The 24,965-nt window shown below is 43.0% G+C and overlaps 2 protein-coding genes across 2 annotated transcripts in view; both read right to left on the minus strand.

The window, feature by feature from the left end:
- Positions 1 to 3,578: 3,578 nt before the first annotated feature.
- Positions 3,579 to 19,353, minus strand: LOC139158342 (E3 ubiquitin-protein ligase TRIM39-like). Its single transcript, XM_070735645.1, has 7 exons — positions 18,839 to 19,353; positions 14,903 to 14,998; positions 14,382 to 14,612; positions 11,951 to 11,973; positions 8,856 to 8,974; positions 7,347 to 7,379; positions 3,579 to 4,366 (listed from the first exon to the last, which is right to left on the minus strand). Exons 1-7 carry the CDS (start codon positions 19,250 to 19,252, stop codon positions 3,846 to 3,848), a joined length of 1,437 nt encoding a protein of 478 aa, XP_070591746.1. The 5' UTR covers positions 19,253 to 19,353; the 3' UTR covers positions 3,579 to 3,845.
- Positions 19,354 to 20,969: 1,616 nt separating this feature from the next.
- LOC139160139 (zinc finger protein 420-like) overlaps positions 20,970 to 24,965 on the minus strand; it is a 33,053-nt gene continuing 29,057 nt past the window's right edge. Inside the window, exon 5 of the mRNA XM_070737705.1 lies at positions 20,970 to 22,210. Within this exon, the coding sequence (XP_070593806.1) occupies positions 21,440 to 22,210 (771 nt within the window). The 3' untranslated portion in view covers positions 20,970 to 21,439. The remainder of the gene's footprint in view (positions 22,211 to 24,965) is intronic.

Below are 24,965 nucleotides of genomic sequence, written 5' to 3' on the forward strand. Positions count from 1 at the left end.
AAGGTTGACTCAGCCTTCCATCCTTCCGAGGTGGGTAAAATGACCCGGATTGTGGGGGCAATAGCCTAGCTCTGTTTAAAAAGTGCTGTTGCTAACATGTTGTAAGCCGCCCTGAGTCTAAGGAGAAGGGCGGCATAAAAATTGAATAAATTAATAAATAAATAAGGGCGACAAGCTAGAGTCCATGATCACGTGGTAAACAAATAACTCGATACAAAAGTAAGAAGCCCTACATGGCATTGGACCAGATTACCCCCGGAACCGCCTGCTACCGCACGAATCCCAGCGACCAGTTAGGTCCCAAAGAGTTGGCCTTCTCCGGGTCCCGTTGACTAAACAATGTCGTTCGGTGGGCCCCAGGGGAAGAGCCTTCTTGGTGGCGGCCCCGGCCCTCTGGAACCAACCGCCCCCGGAGATTATAACTGCCCCCACCCTCCCTGTCTTTCGTAAACTACGCAAGACTCGCTTATGCTGCCAGGCATGGGGGGTTTAAGATACTCCTTCCCCCTAGGCCATTACAAGTTAAGCATGGTATGTTTGTGTGTATGTTTGGTTTTATAAGGGTTTTTAGTTGTTTTATTAATTGGATTGTTACATGCTGTTTTTATCATTGTTGTTAGCCGCCCCGAGTCTACGGAGAGGGGCGGCATACAAATCCAATAAATAAATAGTAAGTAAGTAAGTAAGTAAGTAAGTAAGTAAGTAAGTAAGTAAGTAAGTAAGTAAGACATAACGCAGAATTAACTTACCATATAAGGAAATGTATGTCTTACTTTCATTCTTCATCCAATCACACACAACCTAACGGAAGCGCTGTAACAGAGCTTCCGTATAATCATCTATAAGGAAGTCATGAGGAGGTTGCCTCGTAAAGCGCATGACTGGACAGCAGCTGGGGGATGGCTTATTACATGTGGCGCTCGCGGATTGGTTATTTTGTACCACATGTCATGAAAAGTAAAAAAAACAATAAAAGGAGCGATCCAGATTCAATCGGGGTCGTCTCACCCCGAGAAAAACTTTCTCTGTTGACTCTTTTTGTCGCGGCAATTACGGCACCCTGTGCCTTCCCAAGGTCGACCCGCTGGTAAAGGGGTGGATCCCTTTATGTCTGTGTCTGTCTGTCTGTCTGTCTAATCACGCTGGTCAGTTTTCAATTGCTTAGATGCTTTGAGATTTTCCAGAGAAGTGCTGTTAGCAATCAAAGTCACCACATCAGAGTTCAGTTTCACTCCCTTTATTATTTATTTTTTTACAAATGACTCAAGGTGGCAAATATATCCTAAACCTCCTCCTCCTCCTATTTCCCCCGCAACAATTCTGAGAAAAAATGACTCAGTTACCCACTGGCTTTCAGGGCTATAGCAGGACTTAAATTCTGAGTTTTCCTCTTTCTAGCCTGGCGCCTTAACCACTAGATCAGTGTTTCCCAACCTTGGCCACTTGAAGATATTCGGACTTCAACTCCCAGAATTCCCCAGCCAGCATTCGCTGGCTGGGGAATTCTGGGAGTTGAAGTCCAAATATCTTCAAGTGGCCAAGGTTGGGAAACACTGCACTAGATCAAAGTGGATCTGACACCCATCTCAATATCGAAATTAGTTTTGGGCTACCTCGGATTGTTTTTTTCCAACCAAGTGACCTTGAGGCAGCATCTCCAGGTGGTAGAATCCTTACTTTTTTTTTAAGGGTAATTTTTTTTTAAAAAAATTCCTCCATACCAACATTTTTCCATACATTTCAAAATACAGTGGTACCTCATCTTACGAACGCCTCTTCTAACGAACCTTTCAAGATACGAACCCGGTGTTTAAGATTTTTTTTGCCTCTTCTTCCGAACTATTTTCACCTTACGAACCCAAGCCGCTGCTGCTGGGATGAAAGGGTTTCTTTCCCCCCCACTTTTTTGAAGAAAGAAAAGGGAGGGGCGGCTTGGAGGGGGAAAAGACTGCATTTAAATAACTAGAACAGCGTATTTGCAGGCACTGAAAGGGTGTCTTTTGAAGAAAGAAAAGGGAGGGGCGGCTTAGAGGAGGAAAAGACTCCATTTAAATAACTAGGAGAACACCAAGTTTGCAGGCACTGAAAGGGTGTCTTTTGAAGAAAGAAAAGGGAGGGGCGCCTCCCTTGCCTTTCTTCCTTTCCACTCACCCTTTAGCCTAGCCTTGCTTCTTCCACCCGCCCCCTTTAGCTGCTCCTCCCTGCCCTCTGTTCACCTCCCTTCTAAAGTTTGGGATTTTCCTGAAGGATTTGCACGCATTATTTGCTTTTACATTGATTCCTATGGGAAACATTGTTTCGTCTTACAAACTTTTCACCTTACGAACCTCCTCCTGGAACCAATTAAGTTCATATGATGAGGTACCACTGTAGTCAGATTACAATAAAAGCAGTATTTAGTTAGTAAGTCATATATAATTATCCCCCCAAAAATTAATAGTTCCAAATTAATTTTTGGTATTAATCATATCCCTCCAACCTTGACCTTTAACTTTGTCATCCAGATATCCAAATTTTCATCTAATTGAATTCCACATTGATTTCCTTTAACCTTATTACAATAATTTCATCTTATTCTTACAGACACAATTAAGTCACTATATTTGCTCCCCCTTTTCATGTATTCTCCTAAAAAAAATAACTAAAAAACCCCTACTACCTCTTCCAAAATGGAATGAAAAAATTTATTTATTTATTGGATTTGTATGCCGCCCCTCTCCGCAGACTCGAAGATCTCCAAAGATCAGATTTTAATTCCAAAATTTCAAGAGTAAAGCAAATGTATAATTCATGGGTTCTAGTTGATTTTTAGATCCATTTAATGTTAAATAAAAAATCCTTTGATAGTCCGGCTACTTCCATACTTCGCTCTAGGTCAGGGGTGGGCAATTAATTTTGCCGTGGGGCCGCATGAGAAATTGGGATGGTTTTAGAGGACCGGACTAATATACTTAACTCAGTTCTACCCAATACTGTATATATGTTAGACCAAGTATAGGCAAAGTTGGCTCTTGTATGACATAGGCACTTCAATTCCCAGAATTCCTGAGCGAGCAAGGTACATAAATGTGATGGACGTCTAAAGTTGGCAGTAACGACTTCCGGTCTGGAGGAGACTGCAGCGGGATCTCTTTGGCAGCGCTCTGCCCCGAGATCCCTTCTACCCCTCCGAAGGTCGCAAATCGCGATCGGATCGGGCTCGGATGGCCCGATCCCAGAACAGGGGGCTCCCCTCTGCCCGAGGAGCCGTCGCTGAAGCTCCGGAGGCAGCGGTTCACCCCGCAGCTTCGGAGAAGGGAGAACCGATCTTCCTTGCCTAGGAAGATTCGGCCAGCGCATTCTCCCCTCACCCAGCGGGAAGCAAGAAAAAGTTTAAGAAAGTAAAACTATCGTAACCTTTCCAACTGAAAAGGAATACATCACAGAAAAAGACCTAAGGTAAAAAAACTCTTTTTTCGTTCCACGTTTAAAAACAGAAGATTTGATCGCAGCGAAAGCTTTAAGTGAAAGGTTTTTTTTTCAATAAGGCGAAGGTGAAAGTTTTTTTTTCTTCGTTTGGATTCATCCGCAAAATAAAGTTGGCAGTAACATGAGCTTTCTTTAATACTGATACACCTGAACAAATGACATTACATCTTATCCAGCTTATATTGCACACCTGACTTTCTTAGATTGATTGACCCATTCCTTAAATTTCCAAGGCTCTACAACTTCAGGCAATAGAATAGACAACAAAGGAAGCTGAAGTAGTAAAAAGCTAAGGAACCTCTGCTTTAAAGGCTTTCAGAGATCCCTGCTTGACAAATGGGATTTTTCCAAAGTTTTGCTTATGGACGTCCCCTTTTTTAGGGGAGGGTCATGCGGGAGTCTTTGGTGAAATAGAAACAGGGCCAAAGGGTCTCTCCAGCCAAGGAAGCGTCAGAGAATGTATGGAGCAGAGTTAATGTCCCAGGATCAAAAAATTTCAGTTTCCCTTCTTCGCAATTGAGAGAGACTCGGATGCTTGTGGGCCTCCCAGTCAGGACCAGATCAGACCATTCTGATGGAGACTTGGCCATGTATTTCCCTTCCCATTGCCCAATCTGCCAGCAGCTTCTCGGCACATAAATATCGGTTGCATTCTTTGGCTTTTTGGCAACCCCTACACCCCATTCTGTTCCATCCCCTACAATTACCTCCCAGAAGTGTCTCCCAGTTGAGAACGTCTGACAGCCAAGGACAAAAGGATTATATTCATATCTTTGGGGGCATTGAGCATAAGTAATATATACTGATCTACCTAGCAGAAATCCTACGATGCTTTTTCGATCTCCGGAGATTCGAAGGCTGTTAGGATCGGCTGTGCCTGGGTCCAGAGTTACATTCTCTGTAAGGGGGAAGGGAAGGAAGGATGGAGAGGAAGAAGAGCTTCAGTTAGAGACCTTTCGTGTGTCTTCACCTCCAAGAGTTTAACCCTCTTGTGTGAAGGGAGTTCAGCTTCCAAACACCCCGTCCAGGACTGGAAGACTCATTGTTTTTCTTTAAACATCACCTAAGCTTGGCCTTGTTAAGAGTTCTCTAACTCTGACAATCGTAAGACTTGTGGACTTCAGCTCCCAGAATTCCCTGATGGGGCTGCCAGTGTCCAGGGACCCTCTGTAGCCCTTTTTCCAAGCACTCAGGCTCTCCCCCTCTCTCAGTCCCTTCCTGTTAATTGCCAGCCTGTTTGTCATCCCTCTGACATCTGGCTTTCTCATTCCATTCACTTAGGTTGCCTTGGCCACCTGCCAGTCCTCCTGCCACTCAGCTGCACACCCTCAGGATCCATCAATTATTTGTCCTGTTCTTGGCTCCAAGGCTCAATGGTTCATCTCTTGGCTCCACTGGTCAATTCCTTTAGTCTCTAGTCTCCTATGTGGTCACCACTCTGCTGATTGCCCTTCAGGTCAGCCATGCTGGATGGGGAATTCAGCGCCTCTGTCCCCCTCGCGCCCGTGGCTTCTCGCTGCTGCCTCCCACCCCTCCACCCGATCCGCCATTTTTCTCCTCCCGTTTCCCGCCTTGGGACGTGACTCCTCCCGCAGCGGTGGCTGCAGTGGCGGTGGTGGCTGCAACTTCTCATCCTCCTGATCCATCCGCTAGCCGCTCGGAAAACTTTGGGAACACCCACCCCACCCCTCTCGCAGTCCCTTCACTGAGATCGCTTTCGTCCCGGATGTCAGCAAAGGGGCTGCAGGAGAGGCGGGGCAGGTGTTCTTCTCACAGCGGAGGCGGGCGAAGTTTAGTTTGAATGTCGGGCTTGCGTGCCATCCCCATCCCCCTGCCAGCCCGCCTGGAACATTCAAACTAAGAAAAACCTTCGCCTGCCTCCACAGAGAAGAAAGGAAGAGAGAGAAAGAGAGAACAAGAGAGAGACAGAGAGAGAGAGCAACAGATAGAGCAAGATGGAGAGAAAATGAGAAAGAGAGATAGCAAGAGAGAGAGAGAACAAGAGAGAGCAAGTGTGTGTGTGAGAGAAACAAAGCAAGAGAGAGAGAAAGAAAACGAGAAAGTGTGTGTGTGTGAGAGAGAGAGAGATAGAAAGGAGAGAGGGAGACAGAAAGTGAGAAAAAGAGAGAGAGAGCAAAAGGGGAGAGATAGAGAGTGAGAAAGAGAGAAAGAAAGCAAGAGAGAGAGAGAAAGAAAGCGAGAGAGAGACTAGATAGTAAGGAAGAGAGAGTGAGAGAGAGGAAGAAAGCAAGCGAGAGAGAGAAAGCAAGAGAGGGAGAGAAGAGTGGAAGGAAGAGAGAAAGAGAGAAATGATAGAAAAAAAGAGGAGAAAAAAGAGAAATGAGAAAATGATTGAGGCAAAGAATGACAGGAAAGAGAAGTGACTCTTGATTTAAAGCATATGGTAAAAGCACTTAAATAATAACAGAGAAAAAAACCCCCAGCCCTCACCAGTTTTTATTAATAGTTATGTTTTTGGTTTTGCTGGTTGCTTTAGTTTTAATAGTAATAGATTTTGTTTTTGTTTTATTATTAATTTCTTTTAACAAAAAAGAAGGGATTGATTGATTGATACTTCTATGCCGCCCAGTCCCAAGGGGACTGCCGCTCAGACTTTTCTGTCCACTCCGGAAAAAAATTAGAGGGAACATTGCTTACAATGGCCAAGGTTGAAGACTTATGGCCAAGTCCTTCAAACCCTTCATAGTGCTCCACCTCTTTGAGCCTCCTGGCACAATTCTCTTTAGTTTCCATCTTGCAGATGAGATTAATGGGATTGGGAGAGAAGAGTGGTTGGCTTTGTCTTCAATGAGTTGCTGAGACAGCCAAGGTTGAACAGGGACTCTGCCAGGAGCATTAATCCAGAAGATCAGGCAGAGCAAAACGCTGCCATGTTTCAATTCTGAACTTGCAGAGTCGGAAGGATTCCCCAGAGATAACTTGGGACACAGGATGGGATGTGAGGAAGCTCCGTCCTTTTCTCTATGAGCTTCAGGGTATCACAGGCATGGAGAAAAGGGGAGGGTCTTGCACATTAGAGAAACATCTTTCAGCTGTGGCGAGGGAGGCGTTTGCCCAGGTTCGCCTGGTGCACCAGTTGCGGCCCTATCTGGATCGGGAGTCACTGTTCACAGTCACTCATGCCCTCATCACCTCGAGGCTCGACTACTGTAACGCTCTCTACATGGTGCTACCTTTGAAGAGTGTTCGTAAACTTCAGATCGTGCAGAATGCAGCAGCGAGAGCAATCATGGGCTTCCCCAAATATGCCCATGTTACTCCAACACTCCGCAGTCTGCATTGGTTGCCGATCAGTTTCGGGTCACAATTCAAAGTGTTGGTCATCACCTATAAAGCCCTTCATGGCACCGGACCAGGGTATCTACGAGACCGCCTTCTGCCGCACAAATCCCAGCGACCGGTTAGGCCCCACAGAGTTGGTCTCTTCCGGGTCCCATCAACTAAACAATGTCGTTTGGCGGGACCCAGGGGAAGAGCCTTCTCTGTGGCGGCTCCGACCCTCTGGAATCAGCTCCCTCCAGAGATTAGAACTGCCGCCACCCTCCTTGCCTTTCGTAAACTCCTTAAAACCCACCTCTGTCGTCAAGCGTGAGGGAACTGAAACATCTCCCCCTGCCTATGTAATTTTTTGTGTATGATATGACTGTATGTATGTTTTTATATATTGGGTTTTTTTTTGTTTTTTAGACTTTTTAAATGTATTATTGTTATTTTAGATTCTAACTATTAGATTTGTCATTATATATTGTTTTTATCATCATAGTGTTTAGGAAAATTAATCCTATATTTTTCTTTTTTGTTAATTCTCATGTTTCTCTTATAATTACTGGAACAGAGCTTAAAATTGTAATATTTACCTTCCTGTAGCTGAAGTCCATTTTCCAGGGTATCTGGGGAAGAAAAGGGAGGGATTCAGCATCATTTTCCTAGAAAATTTGAGAGCAGCACGAAGGCCCGGGCAGTTTCCTGCCATTCCCCCTTTAATCCTGGCCATCTTGGGCTTTTCTGGGCTGCCAGAGGAGCCTTTCGGTGATGCTTAAGAAGGCTTTGGCAGTCTAGAGTGAACAAAGCATTTTCCTTTCTCTGGGTGCTTGGAGAAGGAATAAACCTCTGCCACGCCCAGAGAAAAGAAATGCTCCCTTCGCTCTGGGCAGCTTAGAGCGAACGGAGTGTTTTCCTTTCTCTGGGCACTTGGAGAGGGAATAAACCTCTGCCACGCCCAGAGAAAAGAAATGCTCCCTTCGCTCTGGGCAGCTTAGAGCGAACGGAGTGTTTTCCTTTCTCTGGGCACTTGGAGAGGGAATAAACCTCTGCCACGCCCAGAGAAAAGAAATGCTCCCTTCGCTCTGGGCAGCTTAGAGCGAACGGAGTGTTTTCCTTTCTCTGGGTGCTGCCTCAGAGTCCCTCCTTTTTTTTTTAAGCCTTAAAATTTTGGATTTTTTTGATTCCCCTTACATCACCTTCTTCCTTCGGCAGCGACTATCCTCCTCCTCTTCTTCCTCTTCCTCCTCCCACCCAAATTCTGAGCTTTTATTTCTTTCCTAATGGGTTTGCGCACATTATTTGCTTTTACATTGATTCCTATGAGAAAAATTGCTTCTACCTAAGAACGTTTCTGATTAAGAACCTGGTCACGGAACAAATTAAATTCTTAAATAGAGGCACCACGGTACATTCTTGGTGTGCTTTCCTTGGACTCAAATCAGGAAATAAGGAATATGGAAAACCAGAAGCCAGAATGCCATTGGTGGTTATACATAGTCCATTGGGTATAAATACTGTACATTCTACTGTATATTCCATAGGCAGGTAGTTCTCAACTTACAACTATTTGTGTAGTGGAGTTACAGCAGCACTGAAAAAAGTGATTTATGACCAATTCTCACACTTATGACAGCTGGAGCCTCCCCAGTCACGTGACCAAAATTCAGGGGCTGGGAACCAGCTTATATTTACGATGGGTGCAGCATCTAGGTTTGTCCTCTTTGACCTTCCTTGAGAGCTTCTGACAAGCAAGGTCAATGGGGGAAGCCAGATTCATTTATCAACCACATTTATCACTTCACTGCCAGAATTTTCTGCATAACTGTGGCAAAAAAGTTCATGAAATAAGGCACTGCTCACTTAGTAACTGACTTGCTTAGCAACAGAAATTTTCAGCTCCTCTGAGGTCGTAAGTCAAGAACTATCTGTATATATTCCATTATACTTAGTGGTAGCTTATTCTGCTTTCCCAGTGATCAGTGCATATGGATTTGGGCTACAAAGCCTGCAGGTAAGTCTCGTTTTACAATCAGACTGAGCCAGAATCTCTCTTGGATGCTCAAAATCTTATCCAGGGTAAAACCCCAGGGGCTCTTTTTTACCTCTCATTTTTTTCTTGGCACTTTTCAGAAGTGCAAGGACATCACTGTAATCCCAGATTGCCCACTTCGGCTCTAGAAGTAAATCCACTGGATTCTCATACGTTTCCTTAGCCTGATACCTGGCAAGTCAAAATAACAGAATAAGAGTGGGAAGGTCATCTAGTCCACCCACCAACACACCGCCACCCAAGCAGGAGACCTTACACCAGTGATGGTGAACCTTTTTTTGGCTCAGGTGACAAAAGGACGCAGGGGCGTGTGGCAGTATATCCACATGCCCACACTCATAATGCAATACACACAACCCCCACGCTGCTACCCACACATGCATACAACCTCCCCAGTACATGCGCACAGGCCACAGTGAAGTCTCCAGACTTCCAGTTGGCCCGTTTTTCTCCATCCCTAGAGTTCAGGAGGATTTCCTGAAGCTTTGGGAGAGCAAAAAGAGTCAAAAAACAAGGCCAGAAATCTGCTGGCCAGAATGCCCATGTATGCTGGAGCTGACACAGGGCTATACCTCACCTACCCTCAGATATCTGCAAGACCGCCTTCTGCCGCACGAATCCCAGTGACCGGTTAGGTCCCACAGAGTTGGCCTTCTCCAGGTCCCGTCGACTAAACAATGTCGTCTGGCAGGACCCAGGGGAAGAGCCTTCTCTGTGGTGACTCCGACCCTCTGGAACCAGCTCCCCTCAGAGATTAGGATTGCCCCCACCCTCCTTGCCTTTTGTAAACTCCTTAAAACCCACCTCTGTCGTCAGGCATGGGGGAATTGAAACATCTCCCTTTTGCCCATATAGTTTTTGTGTATGATTTGATTGTGTGCTTGTTTTTTATATACAGTAGTACCCCTAGATATGAGCATAATTTGTTCCATAAGGGAGCTTGTATCTGGAGGCACTCGTATCTGGAACAAGTTGTTTTTCACCTCCGAGATAACCAAAAGCAAGGATTCTTGCGCCACCTAGTGGATGCTCGGCTCGTATCCCGAATTTCAGCTCGGAAGTAGAACAGAAATGTCTCTCCCCTCCTAGCTCGTATCTTGAAATGCTCACATGTAGAGCAGCTCGTATCTAGAGGTACTACTGTATTGGGGTTTCTTTTTTTGGACTTTTTAACCTAAAACTGTAATTTAGATTGCTAAATATTAGATTTGTTACTATGTACTGTTTTTTACCATTGTTGTGAGCTGCCCCGAGTCTGCGGAGAGGGGCGGCATATAAATCCAATAAATCTAATCTAATCTAATCTATGACTCTGCGTGCCACCTCCAGCACATGTGCCATAGGGCCACCATCAGTGCCTTACACTATCTTTTCTTCAAAGCTGCCAGTGATGAAGCTCTCACAGTGTCTGAAGGCAAGCGGTTCCAGAGGTTCATTCTCCTCAGTCAGGAAATGTCTCCTTATTTCTAGGTTGAATCTCTTCCATCCACTATTCCTTGTCTGGCCTTCAGGTCCTTTGGAAAACAGGTTGACCCCCCTCCTCTCTGTTACAGCCCCTGAAATACTGGAACGCTGATATCATGTCTCCCCTGGCCCTTCTCTTCATTAGACTAGCCATGCCCAGTTCCTGTAACCGTTATCAACCTGTCAATAGAAGCTTTCTAAACCATCGAATGGTGCTTGAGGATTAGCCAGCTACACCATCCAATCTGGGTCGGTCACCAGAGGTTTTGTCGTCTGAGCTTTCAGACTTTAAGTCCCTCAGGAAACCTCTCTATTTCACACCCGAATGTGTGCACTGGGCTATTCTGCACATTGTATTTATGTGATGTCTGGTTGTGTGCAGCTTTTAATTCTTCCGTGGGGTGTTGGTGGCCACCTATTAAAACATTGATTGTTGTTTCCTTGTGTTGTCCTGTCCTTGGCTGCTAAGTACTTGGTAAAGCTGGTGGTAAATCAGCACTCCTGTTGACTGAGAAGGTCCTGTTTCCCAGGCTTTAGTCGTTTGCTTGGTTGTCATAGAGATGGGGAGGGGTAGATAATAAAGGGGGGTTTGGGAAAGTGTGCAGGAGGTGAAAAGTTTTGTTAAGTTTCTATTTCCCAGATGTCGGCGAGACCGTTAGACTGGCAAATTCCTGAGATGCCCGGGAGGAGCATCTTGGACCACCTGATGCGTCTGGACAATGGAGATTGGGTGGATGCCCAACAGGGGGGTGGAAAGGGGTTTTTTAGTATGTGGGTTACGTGCCATTTTCTTCAGATTTTGCTTTGCTTCTGATGCTTCAAGTTGATTTTGATAAATTCACTTTTAACCTTAAATGAAAAGACTCTGAGTTTTATTTGTCTGAATTCTGACTGGCAGCAGCTAACATTTTCTCTGGCTAGCTATTCAAATATGGGCAACCTGGTAACTCAGTGGATCCCGATCCAGAACTTCACTTATCCACCTTCATCAGGTTAAACGAGAGATCTAGTAACGGCAACTAAGTTTCAGTTTTGGGCTCCATATTCTTGAAAATTCTTGTGACTCTCTTGGCCAAAGAAATGGATTGAATCTTACCAAGTGACTGATGACCAATGACTAACATGGGTGTCACATGTAATTAGACAATGGATATAATGTTCAAACAGATCTTGATAGATTAAGGTAATGCAATGAAATCGCACTTACACGTAACCTTCAATTTCTGACTATTTGTTAGCTAACAGTTACTATGGTTGTCAAAAAAATGACTTACAACATTTTTGCACTTAACATCTATCACAGTGTCTCTGTAATCACAATTTGTTTGCTTGGCAACTGGCATGTATTTATGATACTTACATTGCTTGGAAGAGCTTAGACTCAATGGGTGGATAAAATGGCAAAATTCAATCTAAACATCTGTGACTGTGAAACAAACTAACTGTAAAACCAACTGTAATAATTTAATAAAAATAAGCTCTAATAATAAATAAATATAAAAAATTGATTATATCAAATATTGTTATATTGTGTTGACGTTATCTGAGGAAATGTCTAAAAAGCCCTGAAATACAGTATGTTGTCTTTACATTTAAATACAAACAGACGTTTCCAAAATAGGAAAACTGCTGGAGGATCTGCTAAGGATCTGAGACTGTAAAGAAAAGGGTGGATTTACTTACTTCTTCAAGATGCTTCCAATGTCCTAAAAAATAAAGAGACAAAGCACTGAAAGGAGCAAATTCCTATGCAGAAAATTAAATTCTTACATTCACAAAATACAGTGGTACCTCTACTTAAGAACTTAATTCGTTCTGTGACCAGGTTGTTAAGTAGAAAAGTTTGCAACAAGAAGCAATTTGTCCCATAGGGATCAATGTAAAAGCAAATAATGCGTGCAATTGGGGAAACCGCAGGGAGAGTGGAGACCGTTTCCTCCCAGGAGATTCCTAGAGAGGTCCCACAGAGGCTTCTCCCCACCTTTTCCGGCCCTATTTCCACCCAGGGGATTCCTAGAGAGGCCCCACAGAGGCTTCTCCCCACCTTTTCCAGTCCTATTTCCTCCCAGGAGATTCCTAGAGAGGCCCCACAGAGCCTTCTCCCCGCCTTTTCCAGCCCTATTTCCTCCAAGGAGATTCCTAGAGGCCCCACAGAGCCTTCTCCCCGCCTTTTCCGGCCCTATTTTCTCCTAGGAGATTCCTAGGCAGGCCCCACAGAGGCTTCTCCCCACCTTTTCCAGCCCTATTTCCTCCCAGGAGACTCCTAGACAGGCCCCACAGAGGCTTCTCCCCACCTTTTCCGGCCCTATTTCCTCCCAGGAGATTCCTAGACAGGCCCCACAGAGCCTCCTCCCCGCCTTTTCCGGCCCTATTTACTCCCAGGAGATTCCTAGACAGGCCCCACAGAGGTTTCTCCCTGCCTTTTTTGGTTAGTTTTGGAGGCTCGGGTTTGTAAGTGGAAAATGGTTCTTGAGAAGAGGCAAAAAAATCTTGAACACCCGGTTCTTATCTAGAAAAGTTCGTAAGTAGAGGCGTTCTTAGGTAGAGGTACCAGTGTAATTTTAATTTTAAAAATCTCATTGTTCTTTTCCTCCCAGCTGTTCAACTTCTTTTAGAGAAGTATTGTTTTTATTTTTTTGCTTAAGAAAAAATATACACTGGTTGAATCCAGCACAATTACAGATATGTATGTATGTATAAACATAATACCAGGATAGAAAAATCCCCTGCATTTATGCTTCCAGAATCAAAGCAATTTGGAAAGTCCAAGCGGTTATAATACTTTGTGTTTCTCCTTGCCCTGTAAATTAAGGAGAGGGGGAGATCCTACAAATAACACCCACAACCACATCCCCTAATAGGGGATAAGAACCTCAAATTATGAAGAATATACAGAGATGGTGACCAGAACTTTGTATTCTTGCTTTTCCCATGACATGCTTTTTTTTAATTACATTATGTATGTATACCTAATTTAATCCATTACAGGTAGTTCTTGACTAAATAGTTCATTTAGTGACCATTCTTTTCCATAGAAAGAAAAAAAGATTATTAAATCAGGAGTTGAAAAAAAGATTTTGAACTTGGTTGAGTGCAGCCAGAAATCTACATGCAGACATGGAAAGATATATCAATCTCCACAAGAGAAGAATGGATGGGAAAAGTGATGGAACTAGAAAAAAATTGACTGCTTTAATTAGATATTACCCAATGGTTCTACTTGGAAGTTGGGTCTAAACTTTGTGGTCAAGTTACAAAACAATGAATTCTTAATGCTTGATTTGCTTATTAGACTGATCTGTTTTTCTTGTTTTGTTTATTAGACTAATCTGTTTTTCTTGGCTAATAATTGCTAAACATTCAAAAATAAAAGTTGTGGCTTTAATATTATTTTGTATTATACTGTACGGAAAAAAGTTGCAAGACAATGCGTTTCTTCCCTTTTCCCTTTATCCTACACTTCTTTCCCTTTCTTATCCTTCTCTATTTCCCCATTTTCTTTATTTCCATTTGCGCTTTTCACTATTATAATTTTAATTAAATTTATGAAAAAGAAAAAAAAGAAGAGTCAAAAAGAGTATTCTGTGGAGGGGCTAAAACAGTCAATTCCATTTCATCATTGATACAAGATCATACAAAAAAAAAATACTGAGACAGAGAGGAGCAATAAAGATGATAATGATTCTGGAGGCCAAACTGTACAATGAATGGCTGAGGGAACACGGCATGCTCAGCCTAACCAAGAGAAGTCTTAGGGGAGACACGACAGCCATCTTCCAATACTTGAAAGGCTGTGATAAGGAAAAGGGCATCAATTCAGTCTCTGTAGCACTTGAGGGCAGAACAAGAGGTGAAGAGTAGAAGCTCCTCATAAAAAGATCCAATCTAAAAATAAGGAATAATTTCCTGAGAGTGACAAGTATTTATCAGCAAAACAGCTTCCCTCACAGAGTTCTGGGTACTGAATCACTGGATGATTCCAATAATAATTTGGACATTTTTTCGGGATGGTATAAGGCCTCCTGCCTTGGGCACAGGATTAGACTAGATTACTAGAAGACCTCCAAGGTCCCTTCCAGCCCTAGGATTCTATGATCTCAACTTCCTGCCTGACCTGTAAGAGTTTGCTGGCTGGCTGCTGATGCTTCTCTTCTATCTCCCGGATGAGATCGTCAAGGGAGCCGAGTTCCTCCATGTGCTTGGCCAAACCCTTCTCCTCTCTTGCCATAAGATCCTTCTCTGTCTCTTCCATTTTAGTCAATAGGAGCTTCTCCTGTGCTTCCAACAAAAGTTGTAGCTCTCTGAATTCAGCCATTACGGTTTTTTTCACGTCTTTAATCATGTCCTAGAACAAGAAGCAGAAAAAGCAAAAGGCATATTTTTATTGTTATTAATTTATTCAGCAAGCCAAACCCTTTGTATAAAACACGGGAGTCTTAATCCAATTATGACTCATTCAGTGAGTGGTGACATCTCAGTCCCCAGGTTAAGAACAAGTTCTCTGCTCTAATATCGTCTTGAATTTCATTTAAGTCAGACTTTGTACTTACAAACAGGCTGTCTATTATTAAAGATGGCGGAGGGGGTCTCCTTCCTAGTAGCTCAGAAGCCCCTCACCCCTGGATCAATACTTACAAGCATTTCCTGCACTGTTTGCTCTGTGTTTCTTCTGTATGTAGATATTTTTTCTTTCTGCTCCTTCTGAGCCTTCAGGCAATCCTCAACCTTGATCTGAAGAGAAAATACAAGTTTTGAGTTTCTTTTCTGTAAAGAATTACATTGGAGGGAAAATCCAGTTATAAGATATAGGATACTGCTCAGAAAAATAAAGGGAGCCCTCAAATAACACATCCTAGACCTGAATGAATGAAATATTCTCATTGAATATTTCATTTGCACAACTATTCCATTTGCACAACAGCGTGTGAAATTGATTGTCAATCAGCTTTGCTTCCTAAGTAGACAGCTTGATTTCACAGAAGTTTGATTTACTTGGAGCTATATTGTGTTGTTTAAGTGTTCCCTTTATTTTTTTGAGCAGTGTATATTGTTTGCTGAAATTCCTAAAAAGAAATAATCAAAGTTTTATTTGGGCACAGTAATCTCGCTAATGTCCCAAGCGGTTTGCAAAGCACGATGACCCCCCCCCTTAGAGGTGCACAGTTACAGAAACAAAATGCAGGTTAGTTATATCCTAACACAGACCCCTCCCAGGTACGTCAGCTAATCTGATATACTGGGTTACAAATTAAGTTCATCTCCTGATATGTGCATTTCTCCTATCCCCTATCCTTATCTAAAAAGCTACATGCAGGTATTTTGGTTTTCTGTCTCTTAAGATGAAACACAAACAATAGTAGTTTAATCTATGTGTGGTATCTTTCCCAAGTTCCTACAATACTTTGTGTTACAAAGGTCACTTTTAATCAGTCTCAAAAGGGAAGTTCATACAATGGCTACATATTTTTATATACAAAACTTTAATTTTTAAAATCTTCAGCTCTCATATATTCACTCTTCATAAGTACATGGCAATTGCCAAGCATCCAGATTTTGATCATGTGACCACGGAATCCCTACAATGATCACAAGGGTTAAAAACTTTACATCACTTTAAAAAAATTATTAGATTATTTATATTAAAAACAAAAAAAAGAATACAGAAAAAAAATTAAAAATACACATTAACGACTATACCAGTGATGGTGAACCTTTTTTTCTTTGTGTGCCGAAAGAGTTTTTGTGTGCATACTATCGTGCATTTGTGAGTGCCCACACCCATAATTCAATGCCTGGGTAGGGCAAACACACCTTCCCCCGCCCCCCGGAGGCGAGAAACGGCCTGTTTCCCAAATTCTGGTGGGACCAGTAGGTTTGTATTTCTCCCTCCCCAGGCTACAAAAGTTTCCCTCGAGAGAGTAACCCCCCACCCCACCCCGAGGCTCTCTGGAAGCCAAAAACACCTCTGTGCGGGCCAAAACTCAGCTGGCTGGCACACATGTGCACATTGGAGCTGAGCTAGGGCCATAGGTTCGTCATTACAAACTTCCAGCAGGCGTGGTAGCTAAATCCACAGTAACTGAATTTAAACATGCCTGGGATAAACACATATCCATCCTAAGATAAAATACAGAAAATAGTATAAGGGCAGACTAGATGGACCATGAGGTCTTTTTCTGCCGTCAGACTTCTATGTTTCTATGTTTCTATCACTGGACTATACAGTGTAACCCCTACAGCAATTCATATCAACGATTTACAATTATACAATTTGTATGGTTTACATATTCCTCTATTTTTTTCCCAATAGTATATTTTCTTTACAACTCAATCGCAACAAATATAGTCTCATTAACATTCCTATATATTTTGTTTATTTATTATTGGTTTTTGTTCCTCCTTTCCAACTGATTGTAAAACAAATTCCAAATTTCGTAATCCTCTGAGCCCTTCTTATCTTTCAGTTCTTTTATTGCTGTTTTAACTTCAAATGGTCACTAAACAAATAGTTCTAAGTTGAGGTCTACCTGTAATGGCACTAACGTGAGCTGCCTGAGTCTCCTGGTTGCAATCATCCCAGAAGCATCAGTGAGAAATGAAACTTTGGGCTTATCCAGTAGGAGTGTTTTTCGGGGTCTGCACTCAAGATTTTGGAGGACTCCATGACAATTTGGCTCTAGAGCAAATGTGGAAAGGGAGCTGGCACAGGGAACTTATTTCTCCCTACAGGGAAATTTACATTGCTAGGCAAGACCGGGACACTGCAACCATCATAAATAGATGCCGGTTGCCAAGCATCCCAATTTTGATCAGTGGCCCCAGGAATACTACAATGGTCATAACTTATAAGTATGAAAATGGTCATAAGATACTTTTTTCAGTTGTGGGGTGACATTGAACAGTCACTAAAAAAATGGTTGTAAGTGGTAAATCAGTCTTCTAATAATTGCAGGCACAAAGGATAAAGCAGGAGGTGAAGGTCTCAGGTTGGAATTAGGGAAGTTTTTTTTAAAGGAATGGCGGAGGCAGAAAATTGCAGATGAGTTTAGTAAGACCAGTAAGGAATGGGGGGACACTCCTGCCTAGCAACAAGAAAATTACAAGAAAATTAGGAGGATTCCAGTTAGAATGATGCTAGCTAAGGCACATAGGCATAAACATCTAGCTTATTATAAAACAGGAACCCCTTGAAAAGAAAGCTTATTAGTATAAGATATGAAGGAGTTTAAAGAAGGTCAGGACAAGAAATACAAAAAACACTTCAAGAAACCAATGAGTTATTCAAGGAACCTTAATCTTAACTGTATCAAATTTATCTTTGTATATGGTTGGGGTCTTGGCTCCTTTGATCTCCCCCCCTCCTTTTTTCCTCCTTGACCTTTATGTTTATGTTCAGTTGGACTGTGTATGATTGTGTAGCAGATACGTTTTTTATAACAATGTATTGTAAATGCAAGGGGCGAGTACAAGTGCACTAGACTGCCTTCCGTCCCCTGTCCTATTGCTCTCCTATACCTTTCTTCTATTCCTATATCTCTTCTTCTATTCTTTCATTGATATGTTCTATTCCTATATCTTCTTTTCTATTCTTTCATAGATATATTTTACTATGAGTATCTCCTCTATAGCCTTCATGTATTTTACTATGTGTGTGTGTGTGTGTATGTATGTGTGTATGTGTGTGTGTGTATGTATGTATGTGTGTATATATATATATATATACTGTACTATATATATATATATATAGTACAGTGGTACACACACACACACACACACACACACACACACACATATATATATATATATATATATGTGTGTGTGTGTGTGTGATGTTCCTTCAATATACCAGGGTGATTCGACACAAAATGTAACCCTTCCCTGGTACAGAGCTGAAGGGATTGGATACTGTAGCCTAGAGGATAATTCTCTGCCTTAGAAGGCAAAGGTTGCAGGTTCAAGTCCCAGTGGGTATGGCTAGCTGATAAGGCCAAAATAAGGCCGAAATAGATCTATCCTAGTCTCCCTTAATTTTCAAATTCAGCTTAAACATGTGACATATATATATATATATATATATATATATATACACACACACACACACACACACACACACACATACATAAACATACATACACCCCCCCACTAAAACCCTCATTGTGTATTGGAAAAAATAAAAAAATAAAATAAAATTAGTTTTTTAAATTTTTTAATATTAGACTTGTAGTTATATTGTATTGCTGTTATGTTGTGAGCCGACCTGAGTATTCGGAGAGGGGTGGCATACAAATCTAATAAATAATAATAATAATAATAATAATAATAATAATTTATTGTTGTTGTTGTTGTTATTATTATTATTATTATTATTTAACTGCTGAGACCCTTTTGCTGAAGTACTTCAATAAAAGTTTCTTGAATCTTCTCTCCTGTCTGCTTCTGAGTGATGGTCTGCACCAGGATAAATCCAGTTTGCAGACAACAGAGAAAGGAAGTAAACAGATCTAACGATTGCCAGGAAGACAAAGGATTCTGGATGCCCCTCCGCAGCGATTCCTCCTGGCTAATTCCTACCTGGTATTCCGGGAAAGCCTCCTCCGCAGGGATCACCGAGTGGCCTTTGTGCTCTTTGGATCGGTCGCAGACCACACAGATGAGGGTCTCGTGGTCCTTGCAAAAGAGCTTGTGGGGCTCCCGGTGCTTCGGGCAGAAGCTCCCTCCTTCCTCGCCCCAAGGATCCCCGCAGCGCTTGGCTACTTCAGCCATCCGCGACAGCTGCCGGTTGGGGAGGACGCTGCGGGGCGCGAAGGTCTGTCTGCATTGGGGACAGGAAGCCTCCGATTGCGACGTCTCCCAACTGCGGGTCAAGCAGCCCCGGCAGAAGTTGTGGCCGCACTCCGGGATGAGCACGGGGTCCTGGAAATACTCCAGGCAGATGGAGCATGTGGCTTCTTCCAGGAAATCCTGCAGGGACGCCACGGACGCCATCACCGTCTCCAGAAGGAAAGACAAAAGTTACTTTCGCGCCTTTCCCTGCGAATCAGGTGAGCACCTTTGGGGCTCTGCCCAGGCGTGGAAACCGAAATGAATTGTGGGTCTTGTGATTAACTTCGCCGGCAACTGCAGTATTTTTAAAGGGACAACTTGGGAAGGAGCAAAGATTCACGGGACAGATCCCGAATCGGTTTATTATTCGCCCAACCAGCTCGTTAAAGGGGAAAATTGTTTTAAATGCTGGAGAGAAGCAAACCTCCCTGGGACGAACCCCAATCAATTACAATTGATCCTAGCATCCTGTTAAAAAAAGGGGGGTGGGTTTAAAAACACGGGAGAAGCCAACACTCAAGGGGTGCCCCCCAACAATTATTGATCCATATATCCTGATAAAAGGAAAGGTGGGGAACTATGGTCACTTCGTGAATTGTGGTTTTCAAATGGTGTGTCTTTGTGTCTGTGTATAGAGGCAATCAAGGCAAATAAGCCCAAAATAGATTTTACTATGAATCTATTTCGGGCTTATTTGCCTTGATTGCCATTATCAGCAAAAATATGACACACACACACACACACAGATAGACACAAACCTATATTGTATAGTCTCCTGTGTGTGTGTATATATATATGTAGGGTCTCCTGCTTGACCTGGGGGCTAGACTAGAAGACCTCCAAAGCCTCTACCAGCTCCATTCTGATTGATTGATTGATTGATTGATTGACTGACTGGTTTCAACTCCTGAAAGGGTCCCTCGTTTCCACCCATCCAGGCCCCTTCCCTGCTACAGTCCATTCTTTGTGGATGCCACTCCACTCTGCTCCCTTTGCTCAGGCACCTCCAATTGCCCTACTCGGCTGGAGTCTTGTCCTTCCAGCTGGCTACTTCTGCATCTATGAAGCCTTACATGCCATCGGGCCAGAATACCTACGGGACCGCCTTCTGCTGCACAAGTCCCAGCGGCTGATTAGCTCCCTCAGAGTTGGCCGTCTGGCGGGTCCCATCGACTAAACAATGCCGTCTGGTGGGACCCGGGGGAAGAGCCTTCTCTGTGGTGGCCCCTGCCCTCTGGAATCAACTCCAGAGATTTGAATTGCCCCCACCCTCCCTGTCTTCCACAAGATGTTAAAGACCCACTTATGTCGCCAGGCATGGGGGGACTGATCCCCCCCCCCGTTTGCTGATTATAGCACTTGAGAATGGTATGATTGTGTAGTATTGTTTTTTTAATATTAAGGGATTTTAACTTCAGTTTTACTAATATTAGATTTGTACCGCTGATTATTGTATTTTATTATTGTGGTGAGCCGCCCCAAGTCCTTGGAGAGGGGCGGCATACAAATCTAATAAATTATTATTAATTATTATTATTTCAGCAGGCTGATCCTGTGATTGGGTAGTGGTCAGGCCGCCCAGTCAGTCCTTCCTCTCCTTGCTCTATCCTCCCCTGCTGCTTGCCTACCTCTCTGCCACTATTTCTGTATATAAACCACTGTTAATTCTGGGGAATTCTGGGAGCTGAAGTCCAAATATCTTCAAGTTGCCAAAGTTGGGAAACACTGATCTAAAGGCTCTGTGTGCTGTGTTTTGCTCCTGGGTTTATTCCATAATACTAATCATGCTACCAAAATTCTTTTTTGTTGTTTTATTTTAATGTATTAAGCTACCCAAAGTCAAGATAGGAAGCAAACAAATTAAATTTACTTAAATAAATAGTCTCTCCATAGTATTTTATTCATATCTTTTAGCTTTGTATAGAGACAGTCACTAAGTCACTAAGCAAGGACTATCTGTAATTTGAGATCTGGGAGCCACGAATTCAGTCAAACTATTTGCCACTGAGTGACTGCAGTATTTTGTCAAATCCAAGATCTTTTCAATGGAAATCAAATATAATTTTACGATGCAGAAAATGTTATGCCAGGCATGGAAATAAAATTTGATTTTATTTCCATGGTTGGCATTATAGCAAAGGTCTTGGTCAAGAGCATACAACCTTTGCAAAAATTAAGGCATCCGTTTTGCCCCTTAAAAACTATCCCCACATCCCCCAAAATGCAGAATAATGGAGGGGTCACACATATTAAAACAACAGAGATATTAATAAGAACTAACATTTTGTATCCCTGGTTATGAGTAATTGATATCAAACCCCTGTTCAGGAAATATGTCCTTCAGAAGGCTCAGAACAGTTCAGGTTTGACGGTTTTAGGATGCGGTAATATTTCTGCAGCTTTTCCCAAGGGTGGTTGGTATTTTAAGGCTTTCTCCTTCCCGTGAAATTTCTGGTGTTTCACTATGTGCGACCGGTGAGTGAAGCACTTCCCACACTCCAGGCATTTGTAAGGTTTCTCTCCCGTGTGGACCCTCTTGTGAGCCAAGACGTTGGATCGGTCTGAAAAGCGTTTCCCGCACTCGGAACAGGTGTAAGGTTTCTCCCCCGTGTGGACCCTTTTGTGCCTGGCGAGGGAGGAGCTGTCCGCAAAGCGTTTCCCACACTCCGAGCATACGTATGGCTTCTCTCCTGTGTGGATGCGCTGATGTTTGACCAGGCCTGACCTCTGGGCAAAGAACTTCCCACACTCCAAGCAGGTGTAAGGTTTCTCGGCTGTGTGGATACGGCAGTGCTTCACGAGAGACGAGGGCCGCGGAAAACATTTGCCGCACTCCAGGCACTCATACGGTTGTTCTCCTGTGTGGACCATCCAGTGACTCACGAGGGTCGAATGCTGGTCGAAACACTCCCCGCACTCGGAGCATTTGAATGGGTTCATCCCTCTGTGAATCCTCTGGTGGGCTACCACGTGGGACCTGTCCGCGAAACACTTCCCACACTGGAGGCACTTGTAGGGTTTCTTGCCCGTGTGGGCTCTCTGGTGCCTCACGAAGGCCGGGTGGTCGGCAAAATGTTCCCCGCACTGCAAACATTTGTGTTGTTTCTCTTGGAGGTGAACCTTCTGGTGGCTCAAAAGGCCCAACGCTTGACCAAAACACTTCCCGCATTCCAGACACACGTGGTGGCGGTGCCCATCGGCAACCCTGTCCTGACAGTGCGTGACAAGAGCAGACGACCACGGGAAACTCCCCCTGCAGTCTAGGCACTCGTAGGCCTCTTCTTCTGCGTTCATCCTCCAGTGGTCCATGAAGGTAGAAGATCGCCGAGCCTGTTCCTCACAGTCCATACATTCATAAGGTCTCTTTGCGGTGTGCTTTCCCTGTGGCGTTGCAGGGCCTGACCAGCAAGTAAAAGAGTTCCCACAAGTCTCACACAGGAAGGACTCCTTTCCCACAAGGTGGTTCTGATGCGCCTCATTGTAGTATTTGTCATGCAGCAGAGGAGACAAGCCGTTTTCCACAGAATCATCTGGTGGAATAAAAGACAAATACAATTTACCTTATGACCACGGTTGACCCCAAAATTTCTTTAAAAAAAAAAAAATTATTGAATTATTTATATTAAAAACAAAACATAACAAAAACATTGAAAACATAGAATGTAAGACACACAAAAAGAAAAAAAGAGAAAAGAATATGAACATAACAAAACAAAAAAATACATCACTTAATTAATCATTTTGTACTTACACAAGGTGGCTTACATGGGTGAGTGGGCGGCAATATAAATTTTCTAAAACAAATATAAATAAATAAATAACTACTAGATTAAATAGCTCAATAGTTTGATTACTAAACATTTACCTGCATTGGTATTAGATATCTCTGCATCATCCAATATGGAGATTTCTGGCAGCCACGGCTCTTCCCCACGTTCTATCTGAGAGATAAGGGCAGGCTTGAGGGCTAGAAAACCTGAAGGCAAAGTAGATATGGAAGAATGTGATGGGCAGGTCAGGAGCAGGCGTGCCTGAAGAGCATAGTTTTTTTAAAAAAAAACAAGATGGTGCTTGCTAAAAAGTAGGTGGAACTTCCATCATGCCCTTTGTGGCTGCCATTTTGACTCTTTTTTTAAAACCATATCTTGAAGCCACTCTACACAGAGCAAAACATGGCAATATAATAAGAGAATTAAAAAACAATTTTATTGTCATTTTTTTTACTGTGAGTACACTGGCCCAAGTAAAAAAATAGGTTTTGTTGCCTACTGTCACGAGGAAGTTACATCTATCCAAACACCTACAAAAACACACATATACACAAGATAAATACATATCTGCATCATATATATGTATATATACATATATATGCATGTGTGTATGCCGGGGTGGGTTCCAACTTACCTTGCTGCTGGTGGGCTTGACTTGTGGGTATATGCACGCATGCACAGTAACAAAAAATTAAAAATATATAAAAAGCTGGAAAAAAGATGGTGACCACCTGCACAGTGCCAGAACTCACTTCTGCACATGCTCAGAAGGAATTTAAAAAAATAAAAAATAAATAGAAAAAAGATGGCAACACCCACAGATCGGCACCAATCAATCTGACATCATCCACCAAAACAAAAAATATTACACAAATCATGTTTACACACTACAAACAGTCCTAAGTCGTCTGGCGGGACCCAGGGAAAGAGCCTTCTCTCTGGCGGCCCCGGCCCTCTGGAATCAGCTCCCTCCAGAGATTCGCACTGCCCCCACCCTCCTCGCCTTTCGCAACAGTCCCAAGACTCATTTATGTCACCAGACATGGGGCAATTAGATCAAGCCCCTTCCCCTGCTTATGTGATGTAATGTGTGGTTGTGAATGAGTTGGCTGACTGATTTTAGTATACATGGGATTTTAGTAGTAATTTTTAATTAATTAGATTTGTTGTTGTGTTGTTTTTTGTATTCTGTGAGCTGCCCCGAGTCTTTGGAGAAGGGCGGCATACAAATCTAAATAATAATAATAATAATAATAATAATAATAATAATAATAATTCTAAGACCAACAGCAAAAGTTCAATAATCAAAATTAAGGACCAAAAAGTGAGTTTTTAGAAAAATAAGACTTGAGAGCCACCAAACCAGTAGCGAGTTGCTACCGGTACGGTTGAGGACGGCACACTGGTAGCGCACGCAGCCCAGCGTGTTTTTGCTTCTGCGCATGGCAAAATCTCATATGGGGATGAGCGCACATGTGGAAGCGAAAAAAATCAGCAAAATCTCACATACACGTTGTTAGTACATGGTACATGGTTATTTGGGATTGCCATCTTAAACTGCCTATTGTAGTTTTTTGTATTTAAGTAGTAATATCACTTTAAGAGTTTTAGCTGGTTCACCATAAGAGGGCGCAGTACTCTCTCCTACAATGATGCTGTATTGCTCATTCGCTTTTGCCTTTACCTTGAGGGGGGAGTGTGTATTGCTTAGTGCTTGTTATATGCAGTTTATATTGTATTGCTTAGTGCTTGCTATGTGCAGTTTATATTGTATTGCTTAGTGCTTGCTATGTGCAGTTTATGGATCGTTTCTGTTTTATGCATATATGTAAATAGTACTTAATCAGCATAACTAAGTCTGTGTCATTATTGGCTATAACACACACACATCCACACTCTTCTTAATCTCTGCTCGGTCTCATAGCCTAGCTATACCGAGACATACCAACACACGTACATTCCCTCGTGAGATTTTGGTTCCTGTACATGCACAGAAGCAAAAATATGCTGGGACGCACATGTGCGCACGCAGGAGAAGTGAAGCTGCGTGCGCAGCGTACCGTTAGTGGCGGTAATGGGAATCCGCCCCTACACAAAGCCACACC

Source organism: Erythrolamprus reginae, chromosome 2 (genome assembly GCF_031021105.1).
Source record: "Erythrolamprus reginae isolate rEryReg1 chromosome 2, rEryReg1.hap1, whole genome shotgun sequence".
Lineage (NCBI taxonomy): Eukaryota > Metazoa > Chordata > Lepidosauria > Squamata > Dipsadidae > Erythrolamprus > Erythrolamprus reginae.

Excerpts from the sequence above, each read along its gene's own strand:
- LOC139158342 (XM_070735645.1), bottom strand. The coding sequence starts at position 19,252 with ATGGCGTCCGTGGCGTCCCTGCAGGATTTCCTGGAAGAAGCCACATGC. Across the intron at positions 11,974-14,381 it reads CAGCCAGCAAACTCTTACAG|GACATTGGAAGCATCTTGAA; the intron begins GTCAGGCAGGAA and ends TTTATTTTTTAG. Across the intron at positions 8,975-11,950 it reads ATTGGAAGCATCTTGAAGAA|GTATCAGGCTAAGGAAACGT; the intron begins GTAAGTAAATCC and ends TTGACTTGCCAG.